Source organism: Aquarana catesbeiana, linkage group LG02, assembly GCF_042186555.1.
Source record: "Aquarana catesbeiana isolate 2022-GZ linkage group LG02, ASM4218655v1, whole genome shotgun sequence".
Classification (NCBI taxonomy): domain Eukaryota; kingdom Metazoa; phylum Chordata; class Amphibia; order Anura; family Ranidae; genus Aquarana; species Aquarana catesbeiana.
This window is the reverse complement of record NC_133325.1, coordinates 115,181,759-115,193,982: the sequence shown is the minus strand read 5'-3', so window position 1 is coordinate 115,193,982 and position 12,224 is coordinate 115,181,759. Positions and strand designations below refer to the sequence as shown.

Below are 12,224 nucleotides of genomic sequence, written 5' to 3'. Positions count from 1 at the left end.
ACACCAGTTGCAATAGCACCAAGCATGTAATTAAAATGCATGAAACTAACTACATGAAAATGCTTTCTATACAATATACAAATACTTTATGCCTTTACCTTAAAACTAATACACAGGCAGCGACCAAAGAGTAGGCTAGAAGTGTGCCAATGGACATGAGATCCACCAAATCTTTCAAGTCAAACAGAAATGCCATCAACGCTGGAAAAGAAGAGACAATGCAAATTAGCAGTTTCCGGTAAATTTTTTTTTTTTTTTTGAAGTGATTGTAAATCTTAAAAAAAAAAAAAAAAAAAAAAAAAAAACACAAAAGTTATACTTACCTGCTCCTTTTCTCCGCTACCGTCTCCAATCCACCTCAAAAAAGAGCTTCCAATAGTGTAGTATTTTTAAGTAAAAGTATACATTTTTCAATATGCTTACATATCCAAGGGAAAGAGCACACATCCATTCAAAGATGGCAGCGGAGAAGAGGAAAGTCGAGATTGGGTACCTTTTAGACTGATTGTGGTCGCAAGGCTTTGGTGAGGCTCGCTTGCATGAAGGGACACCTGGTGGTGGTATAGTGTGAGATCACTACACATTTATGTGAACACAATAAATAAAAAGTGTGTGGGGGGGGGGCACCGTTTTAGTTTGATAGTATCATGCTATGGTGGTTTTTGTTTTTATAGGTCTATGAGGAATTATTAAACAAAGAGGTGTGACAAGCAGTGGAGGGAAGAGGAGAAAGTGACACTGGATTGTTGCTGAGCACAAGTGCGATTTGACTCATTACACAAGAGGGGTCTCACTATCCGGTGAGACGATCACTTGAAGGATGGGTCATTAACTAGTTTACGACCAGCCGCCACAGTTATACTGCGGCAGGTTGGCTCCCCTGGGCGAGCCGTCGTAGCTGTACGTCGGCCGCTTTAAGAGCGCTACGGGGTGACGACGGAGCCAGTGCATGTGCCCGGCAGTCGCGATGTCCGCCTAGCAAACACGATCGCTCCTTATGCTGCGTACACACAATCGGAATTTTGGCCCGCAAAAGACCAATGAGAGTTTTTCGTCGGAAAATGCAACCGTGTGTATGCTCCATCGGTCTTTTGCTGGCCGAATACCAGCCAGCAAAAGATTGAGAGCATGCTCTTAATTTTTCGGTCAGGAAAAGTTCCTAACCGAAAATGCGATAGTCTGTAGCAATTGAAACGTGCAAAATCCCTACGCATGCTCGGAAATAATTCAAGGCCACCTCGGAAGCATTGAATTTCATTTTCTCGGCTCGTCGTAGTGTTGTACGTCACTGCGTTCTTGACGGTCGTAATTTCAGCGAACTTTTGTATGACCGTGTGTATGCAAGGCAAACTTGAGCGGAATCCCGTCGGAAAAGCCATCACATATTTTTCCGACGAGAAAACCGATCGCGTGTACGCGGCATAAGAGAGACAGAACAGAGGTCTGTCAATGTAAATAGACAGATCTCCGTTATGTCAGGGGTGAGGAGACCAGTTAGTAACACTCCCTTGGTAACACATTGAACCCCTTGATCGCCCCCTAGCGTTAACTCCTTCCCTGCCAATGACATTTATACAGTAATAAGTGGCTATTTTTAAGCTCTGATCACTGAATAAATCTCAATGGTCCCCAAAAAGTGTCCAATCTGTCAGCCATAATGTCGCAGTCTCGATAAAAGAAAAAAAAAAATTGTAATAAAAATGCCATAGAAAGATCCCCTATTTTGTAGACGCTATAACTTTTGCGCAAACCAATATACACGTATTGCAAATTTTGTAACCAAAAATACGTAGAAGAATACATATCGGCCTAAACTGAGGAAGAAATTTGTTTTTTTTTATTAAAAAGAAATTTGGTATATTTATTATAGCAAACAGTAAAAAATATTGTTTTTTTAAAAAATCGTTGCTTATTTTTTTGTTTATAGTGCAAAAAATAAAAACCGTAGAGATGATCAAATACCACCAAAAGAAAGCTCTATTTGTGAGGAAAAAAGGACGTCAGTTTTGTTTGGGTAGAACGTTGCATGACTGCGCAATTGTCAATTAAAGCAATGCAGTGCCGTATCGCAAAAAATGGCCTGGTCATTAAGGGGGCAAATCTTCCGGGGCTTAAGAGGTTAAAGAACTTTGCACATGGGGAAATTCTAGCACTGGAAATAGGACTATAAATTTTGAGACCTTTTTGGGAAAGGAGGATTCCAGCAGCTGGGATAATACACTTTTTGGGGACAATCGTATGTTTTTCATATATCGCAAGTGCTGATTACTTCTACATTGCAGTTATAAACAAAATATATTAAAATATTTTTTTCAATCGTTTACTGAAAATATGCCTGAATGGTGGAATTAGGTTTCTGAAATGATGCACAATTCCTGATCCTCAAAGAACCTTTTAAATATGGTTAAAAACAAACAAAAAAAAAAAAAAAAAACCACGACTATTAATCTTTATGTCAAAGCACGGGTGAGCACGTCAAACAGCTTCAAATAAAGAAGCCCAGCTCTGTACTGTACTATGTCAGTGTTCCCCTAACAGGAAGTGTAATACATTAGGCAATACCAAAAATATCTCAGAGATGACTTGGTCACATTCCATGTCATTCCAAAGCCATAAAAAGCCTATGCTAATTTACAGCCGGCAGCCACTTAGCTGTGAATAGTTAACATGTTTAAAGTTGAAGAAGCACCTAGAATAACACACTCTGGGTTTGTAATCAATGCAAACCGCAGGGACTTTCTGAAAGCACAGTTAAAGCATTTTTATTATTATTACAGTTCACATTTGCTGCTTTCAGTTTTCCTTTCTAGGTGTAAGGACCAAAATTCTGCAAAGATGAAGGTAAAACAGTTTGTAAAACACTTGATTATATTTTCCTTCTTTTCATAGGACCTACAGGGGCTCATTTGAACAAGTATTGCTTTATGGGGTAGGGCTATCTAAGGGAATGTTTCACTGTACAGGGACAGCACTTTCAATGAAAGCAAATGAGGTAAAACACGTTGCTCTGTGTACACCCAGCCAAAGTCAGGACTCATTAGCCCTGTCTTCTTTACAGTGACATTCGGGTTTACCACAACCATGTTAAAATATTAAAGTTTTTTTTTTTCTAATAAAACAACATGTCATATTTACCAGCTCTATGCAATGGCTTTGCACACAGCAGTCCAAATCCTCCTCTTCTCAGGTCCCCACCAGCGCTCCTGGCTCCTCCTCTTCAGCGAGTGCCCCATACAAAGCTTCTTTCTATGGGGGCACTCGTGCGGGCACACTCCCGAGCTGCCCTGTCTGCATCTATTGACATAGACCGCACGACTTGGCCCCGCCCCCCACTTCGTCACAGGATTTGATTAACAGCAGCGGGAGCCAAAGGCCACCTGCTCTCAATCTGCCAGGAAGGAGGGACAGAGCCAGGAAAGCTTTCATGCACAGTGCTGGATCGAGAATGGGCTCAGGTAATTATAAGGGGAGGCAGGGAGAATTCTGTTACATAGAAGTTTTTTTTTTTTTTTTTAATCGAAATGCATAGAATGCATTAGGGTAAAACCCTTAAAGTGTAAGTCCAGGCAAAAACTAACTCTAAACCTGCTCTCTGCCACATTCTAAACCTAATCTATCTACATAGTTGGTGAGGTTGAAAAAAGACAAAAGTCCATCCATTCCAACGTGTGCGTGCTTATAAGTTAATAGTACATTGTAGACCCTGTATGTTGTGGTTGTTAAGGTATCCATCAAATAGTTTTTTGAAATTATTGATGCTCCCTACGGATACCACTGCTTGTGGAAGAGAACCACATCCTTACTGCTCTTACAGTATAGAACCAGCTACGCAGTTCAAGGTTAAACCACTTCTCTAATTTTAGTGAACGACCTTTCACTGAAAAGTTGTTTCCCCTATACTAGGGTCACCAGTACATTATTTGTACATTGATATCATATCCCCTCTCGAGCGTCTCCTCTCCAGAGAGAACAAGATCAATGTTTGTAGTGTTTTCCCCATAGCGGAGATCCTCCAGTCCTTTAATTAGCTTTGTTGCCCTTCTCTGGACTCTCTCCAGTTCCAGCACATCCTTCCGGAGGACTGGCGCCCAGAACTGGACCATCTACCCCTGTAAAGCAATGATCGCTGTAGTTCCCTATTCTGCAGCCGATCCAGTTTCCAGCAGTAGCTGTGTACAGGAGAGGACCGACAATGGCTGAGAAATGGCTGGGGTGTGATGTTACCCATAGACATACTATGGTGCTTTCATTGTCGGCTGCCTCTCGTTCACCCGCTGACAGCGGATGATGGGAACAGCCTGGATCGACTTCAGAATATGTAAGTATAGCAATTTTTGCTTTACAGGATTAGATAGATTAGGTGTAGAATGTGGCAGAGAACAAGTTTAGCGTAAGTTTTGCCTGAACCTCCACTTTAAGGCTTTAGAACCACTTTAATTGCACTGGTGTAACGCAGTGCCACTCATTCTGAATGACACCTCAACCCACCTTCCTAGATGTGTGTTGCAGTGCATTTGGCAGCGAAGTGCATGTTGGTGTGTTGCAGATTGTTGCATTGCACTACACAGTGCATTGCAAGACACACTGGGGTGCCATTCAGAATAAAATGACACTACCTTTAAATTTTTGTGCCTTGCCGCAACAAAATATTAATGGGTTCTTTTTAGGTGACTTTGGGGTAGATTTAGTAAAGCTGATGCACCCATAAACTGGTGCAGCTTTGAATGGTAGCCAATCAGCGTCTAACTTCAGCTTGTTCAATTAAGCTTTGAGAATAAAACCTGGAAGGTGATTGGTTTCTATGCAGAGCTGCACTAGATTTTGCACGCTCTAGTTTTAGTAAATCAACCCCTTTACGTGGCAGACTTTTAGCTGTATGAAAAGACACAATTTATAGGAATAATGCAAACCTTGCAAGGTTAACCACTATAAAATAATGACTGCATCATATTTCAGCTTACCTGCAACAGCTCCGGAGGAAACTGTGGCTATAATTGGCGTTTTGCTCTTTTCACTGACTTTGGCTAAAAATTTAAATAGCAGCCCGTCATCTGCCATGGCATAAATAACACGAGGCATGGGAAACATAGAACCAAGTAGACTAAGAAAGAAGAAAAAAAAAAAAATACATAATCAACATTTATTACAATTTAAGTAGATAAATTATTCAATTTGAAATGTGTGTTGTCTTGATTTCAGTTACCCAGGGAATTTGTAAAATCTACCATGAAGTATTAACAGTATTGTGTGTAGTGTTTCTAAAAGTAAAAATTAAAAAAAAGTACGCTATCTGAACATCAGTTGTGGAGTGTGGTTGGGATTGAGGATGAAGCAGGTGTAAGTCTGACTCTACTCTCCACAGTGCAGCATGCTGTATATGTGTGGGTGTTAGGGGAGGGGGTTGCAAGAACCAAACCTGATGCTTCTATTATGTAATGTACAATGCTAAAATATATTTTTCAGCTAAGCATATCCAGGCCGGGAACTCCTCTCCATCTGGAGAGGAGATTTGTTGGCTTTAATACTTGATGAATATGTACCATGGAAGGCCACAAAACTTATTTTTATTTTCATTTTCTAAAAATAAACTACTTTTATGAATGACACATACCTGCATCAATCAGCATGAAAGCCAAAGGACTACCATTTAAACAAGATAAAGCAATGGCCGCTCCCACATTTCACTAATGACAGGTTTTCTTTAAGACTGGTCCCACAAAGTAGAAGCAATACTAGGCAATCATATCCAGATTATTTAGTGAACATAAGATTACAGTGATACCAGGGCAACGTTTTTAAAAGTGCAGGCTTATAAAGAAAACCGCATTAAAATAACATTAAACAATATCCTTATTCTACCAAATCATCCATACATATTCACTACTTTAGTGGCCCTGTAATCTATTTTTCATAAAATTATTCTGTATTTTTTTGCCTCCATGTAATGTTCACTGTGAGATCCCAAACCTTTTCTTCCTCCAGAACCATTTGTTTTGAACGAGAAGCATGTTAGTTGCAGTCAGGTGCACTGTTCTATGCACACTACAAAGCCCATAATTCACCTCTGGGGTGAGAAAGAGAGGGCGGCTATGTGTATCAGGAGAGAGACAAGAGAGACCCGACATGTTTCTACATACAGTGGGACCATGGAAAAACAAATGCAACTAACCGAAGGAAAAAAAAAAAAAAAAGGGAGGAATGTGGGGATTAAAAGAGCCCATGAGCGATAGAAGGTACTTCAAGTTAATACATACATTATACTAATTTTTACTTTTGTGAAATCAGAGTTGTGTCATTTGAAGAGCACAGTCCTCTTTTCTGATCATATTTCATGTATCACCCATCAGGAAGCAACATGGAAACATGGTCTCTGTCCCCAGTCCTCCACTTATGTGAATTGTGGGATTTCTCTTCCCTGCAAACACCCCTAGCACAGCTGTGTGTGGCTATGCCTGCACAGCCGTGTCATCCATGTCATCCATTCATAGGGAATCTGTGAATAGAAATACTTCATGTCTCGCCTTCAACCATGGCACAGCGACTCTTAAATTTTAATGGAAAACAAGCACGGTGACATCTTTACACTTGTAATCCATTGTTTACTTCCTCCAGCCCAATAACTATAGGTCCATACCTCCATATGAACCTGAGTCCGGGGGGGTGGAATAGTCTGCATCGCACTGGTCATAAATGGTAGAAAAGTAAGTAATTTATTTTTATTTTATGAGTAGCTGGTTTATGGAATAGCACTTTTATAATAAATATCCAATAAAGAAACTAAGGAACATGTACATGCACAGAAAAGCGAATTACCTTGTAGAAAGCGCACAGAGAGATCCAACAGCAACAGCATATCTTGCTCCATCCCATCCCACGTAATTGAAGGCCACTGGCAGAGGACTGTTTTTGTCCAATAAATAGTAGGGCATCATAAGAGTGAGGGCAGCTGACACGCCAAAGTATGCCACAAAGCAAATGAGGAGAGAAGCCACAATGCCAATAGGAATGGCTTTCTGGGGGTTCTTTACTTCTTCACCTAACATCAAGCAAATTAAAAAAAAAAAAAAAAAAAAAAAAAAGTAAAATACATTTTTGGATAGATATTTAAAAATGCCCACCATCCAAAGTTTTGCCCAAAACACTGTCGCTAACCTGACTCAATGACCTCACTTGAAGCCCTCAAGACACCTAAGTGAAAACTAGGGTATATCTGTGGGTATGTGAGCAACAGCCCTTGTTTGGTGGAATACAGGCCTTTCAATGGTCAAGTGTAAATGCCAAAGCTAATACCTTTAGGAAATTGAAACATAACATAAAAAGGCACAGACTTCACATACTGTATATGAAGCAAAATGAAAATAATATGCCGTTAGTATAGCAGCAGACCTATAAATTTACTTAGGTTCTGGGAACAGCAGTACAGACAAAGGAAAAAAGTGTACATTTTATTATTATTAAAATGTACAATTTTACAGTTTATTTAAAATCTGCTTATTAACTGTATTATAAGAAAAATAAGGCATCAAAAAGACCTATATGGAATCTCTTGGTTATGACAATCAGTGCAGCAAGTGACTTTATCTCCTGAAATATAGAAGAATTACACAGCTTTCATGTACTCTCACCTGTAGTAGCTATACAGTCAAAACCAACAAACGCATAAAAGCAAGTTGCAGCTCCAGACAAGACTCCAGCAAAACCATACGGCATAAATCCACCAGTGCCATATTCCCAGGTATTCGACTCTGTTTCACTAAAGAAAAGAAATTGAATATCATGTTATTGACTTCTTTACAAGAACACATTAATTAGGCGATAAATTTAACAAGCAACAGCGCTTTGCGAACACCAATATACAAAACGCATGCAACACAAGCTGCTAAATGTATACTGCTCCATCAAGAGGAATTTTGGCACATAGGCAGCATCTATGCACTACAGATGGCCATCCATGCCCTGGAAAAATGCTCATAATAAAAAACCTCAGACATATTCAATTTCCCTGATGTCGAACTCTCTTAGATTTACTTGGCACACCAATGTGAGCCTGTGCATCGATTATTAAAAGAACATGAGATGTACTTTAAAAACTTCACACCATACAGACACATGACACAAGCTGAATGGATCCCCACTTTGTGAAATAATTACACCTCTGACACTTATTGAAACCTGTATAAAAACAGCTAAGAATGTTGGCAGACATACTTGACTAAACCTGTAATGTTGGTAGTATTGATATCCTTTTCTGATAACTGCCAGTTTTTAACGGATCCTTTGACAAAGCCGGATACAATGACAAAGCCCAGGACTAGTACATTGATGCATGTGAATATCTTGTTCACAAGTGCCGATTCCTTCACACCAAATGACAAGAGACCTGAGGAAGAAAAGCAAGACACACAAAACACGTCAATGCCTTCATCAAAAGGCAAAAAGATTTTACTGCATACCAATTGTTTATGAACAGATATTGTAAAGAACTTTGTGTGGTTCGTGGCTCTCAATCCCCGTTGTCACTGACTGCTCTGGTCCACACCAGAGGATCCGGCACCAATCAGCAAGGCTATTGATCAATATCTCAGCTATGACACAGTGATCACATTGTACAGTCAAAGACTTAATGAAATGCAACCACTACCTTTTATGTACAGTATCTCACAAAAGTGAGTACACCCCTCACATTTTTGTAAATATTTTATTATATCTTTTCATGTGACAACACTGAGGAAATGACACTTTGCTACAATGTAGCGAGTGTACAACAGTGTAAATTTGCTGTCCCCTCAAAATAATTCAACAAACAGCCATTAATGTCTAAACCGTTGGCAACAAAAGTGAGTACACCCCTAAGTGAAAATGCCCAATATAGGCCCAATTAGCCATTTTCCCTCCCCAGTGAGTTACAAGGTCTCAGGTGTGAATGGGGAGCAGGTGTGTTAAGTTTGGTGTTATCGCTCTCACTCTCTCATACTGGTCACTGGAAGTTCAACATAGCACCTCATGGCAATGAACTCTTAGGATCTGAAAAAAAGAATTGTTGCTCTATATAAAGATGGCCTAGGCTGTAAGAAGATTGCCAAGACCCTGGAACAGAGCTGCAGCACGGTGGCCAAGACCATACAGTGGATTAACAGGACAGGCTCCACTCAGAACAAAACTCGCCCTGGTCGAGAAAAAAAAATAAAAAATTGAGTGCACGTGTACATCCAGAGGTGGTCTTTGGGAAATAGACGCATGAGTGCTGCCAGCATTGCTGCAGAAGTTGAAGGGGTGGGAGGAGGGGGGGGTGTCAGTCTGTCAGTGCTCAGACCATACGCCACACACTGCATCAAATTGGTCTGCATGGCTGTCATCCCAGGAGGAAGCCTCTTCTAAAGATGATGCACAAGAAAGCACGCAAACAGTTTGCTGAAGACAAGCAGACTAAGGACATGGATTACTGGAACCATGTTCTGTGGTCTGATGAGATGAAGATAAACGTATTTGGTTCAGATGGTGTCAAGATGGTGTGGTGACAACCAGGTGTGGAGTACAAAGACAAGTGTGTCTTGCCTACAGTCAAGCATGGTGGTGGGAGTGTCTTGGTCTGGGGCTGCATAAGTGCTGACAGCACTGGGGAGCTACAGTTCATTGAGGGAACCATGAATGGAAACATGTACTGTGACATACTGAAGCAGAGCATGATCCCCTCCCTTCAGGAACTGGGCCACAGGGCAGTATTCCAACATGATAACGACCCCAAACACACCTCCAAGACGACCACTGCCTTGGTAAAGACACTGAGGACAAAGGTGATAGACTGGCCAAGGATGTCTTCAGACCTAAACCCTATTCAGCATTTGTGGGGCATCCTCAAAACCGAAGGTGGAAAAGCGCAAGGTCTCGAATATCCACCAGCTCTGCGATGTCATTATGGAGGAGTGTACGAGGACTCCAGTGGCAACCTGTGAAGCTCTGGTGAACTCCATGCCCAAGAGGGTTAAGGCAGTGCTGGAAAATAATGGGGGCCACACAAAATATTGACACTTTGGGCCTAATTTGGATATTTTCACTTAGGGATGTACTCACTTTTGTTGCCAGCGGTTTAGACATTAATGGCTGTGTTTGGAGTTATTTTGAGGGAACAGGAAATTGACACTGTTATACAAGCTGTACACTCACTACTTTACATTGTAGCAAAGTGTTATTTCTTCAGTGTTGTCACATGAAAAGATATATTAAAATATTTACAAAAATGTGAGGGGTGTACTCACTTTTGTGATATACTGTAAATTGGAAACAGGGATGATGGCAACCTGTGCCCAACACTAGTTGAAATTATAATATATATATATATATATATCCATCCTGGGCCCAATTTAGACATTTTAACTTCGGGGTGTACTCACTTTTGTTGAAAGCGGTTTAGATATTAACCCTTTCACGCCTGAGCACATCTCTGACATTTGTTGCTTACAAGTTAAAATCTGTATTTTTTGCTAGAAAATTACATAAAACCCCCCAATGTTTAGAATTATATATATATATATATATTTTAGCAGAGACCTTAGAGAATAAAACGGTGATCGTTGCAATATTTTGCGCAGTATTTGCGCAGCAGTCTTTCAAGCACACTTTTTTGGGGAATAGCCCAAATTTTTTTGTATAATGTGAAATATGATGTTACGCCGAGTAAATAGATACCCAACATGTCATGCTTTGAAATTGCGTTCACCCGTGGAATGGCGACAAACTACAGTACCTAAAAATCTCCATAGGCGATGTTTTAAAAAAAAATTATGGTTACCAGGTTAGAGTTACAGTGGGGATCTTTTGCTAGAACTATTGCTCTTGCTCTAACGATCGTGGCGATACCTCGCATGTGTGATTTGAACACCACATACATATGCGGGAGCGACTTATTTATTTTACATTGTCACTTTAAAAAAATAAATACATTCTGATAACTTTTATTGCTGTCACAAGGAATGTAAACATCCCTTGTGACAGTAATAGGTGGTGACAAGCACTCTTTACAGAGGTATCGGGGGGTCTAAAAGACCCCAAATCCCTCATTTGCCATTCAAAGTATTCAGATCGGCAAAAACGGCAATTCTGAATACTGTAACTGTTTTAAAAAACAGCGCAATTGGCAGCTGAGTAAACCAGAAGGGATGTTGTGACGTCGCTTCCGTGTTATTACATAGGAGACTGGAACTAAGCCGTTTCCGGCTTTGTTTCAGTCTCACTCTAGCCAGCGGAAGTGCCAGATCGTGGATCGGGTGGCCCGGGAAGAGCGGCGGAAGGCGGCGGGAGAAGACGTCCCCTCCCGCTCCTTTAGGATAACAGCCAAGCGGCTTTTAGCCGCATCAGTTGTTATCCCTAAAGAGCCAACTGCCTGCTCTAAAAAACTGTACCGGGGTGATACCTGTAAACATGAGGCCGCATATGTGCGTGCGGTCGGTGCTAAGGGGTTCTAATGGCTGTGTGTTGAGTTATTTTGAGGGGACAGAAAATTTACACTGTTATACAAGCTGTACACTCACTACTTTACATTGTAGCAAAGTGTCATTTCTTCAGTGTTGTCACATGAAAAGATATAATAAAATATTTACAAAAATGTGAGGGGTGTACTCACTTTTGTGAGATACTGTATATGCTAGTTTCCAGACTGTGAATGTTTAGAATGGCTTACTCAGCTGGAACCACATTTTTCACAAAGTCTGAATTACCTAATCCTAAAAATCTACTGTGTAACAGTTTTTGCAGTACTTTCTTTTGCACGCATTAAATTTAGGATTTTTAGGTTTACCTGCAAAATCCTTTTCTTGGAGTAAATCACAGGACACAGTAGTTAATATTCATGACTAGGAGTGAATGTAGCCACCTGCAGGTGAATGGACACTACTGTATAGCCGCCAGATTAGTCAGCTTTTGAAATTGAAGTTTGAAAATGCTCCCTGCACTAATTTGGCCCATTGAATATCACTGAAGTCGGATTGCGGTCTTAACTGATCCAACTTTGGTTGTGCTCTGATAATCTTGAAGGGGAACTTCGGAAAAAAAAAAACAAAAAAAAACAACACACGGCATGGGTTCCCGTTCCAAGAGCATACCAGGCCCTTCAGGCAGGTCAGGAAAGGGGGTGGGGATGAGCGAGCGCCCCCCCCCCCCCCTTAAACCGTACCAGGCCGCATGACGTCAACATGGGGGGTGGGTGCGCCCCCCACCCCAAAGCACCT

At 40.8% G+C, this 12,224-nt stretch overlaps 1 protein-coding gene across 2 annotated transcripts in view; it reads right to left on the bottom strand.

Annotated features, from left to right (window-relative positions):
• SLC7A1 (solute carrier family 7 member 1) overlaps positions 1-12,224 on the bottom strand; it is an 88,358-nt gene that overhangs the window by 17,833 nt on the left and 58,301 nt on the right. For both annotated transcript variants that reach the window (XM_073613367.1, XM_073613368.1), the window contains exons 4-8: positions 8,209-8,380; positions 7,626-7,753; positions 6,814-7,036; positions 4,962-5,101; positions 99-201 (exon numbers count right to left, since the gene is read on the bottom strand). In XM_073613367.1, the coding sequence (XP_073469468.1) occupies positions 99-201; positions 4,962-5,101; positions 6,814-7,036; positions 7,626-7,753; positions 8,209-8,380 (766 nt within the window). The remainder of the gene's footprint in view (positions 1-98; positions 202-4,961; positions 5,102-6,813; positions 7,037-7,625; positions 7,754-8,208; positions 8,381-12,224) is intronic.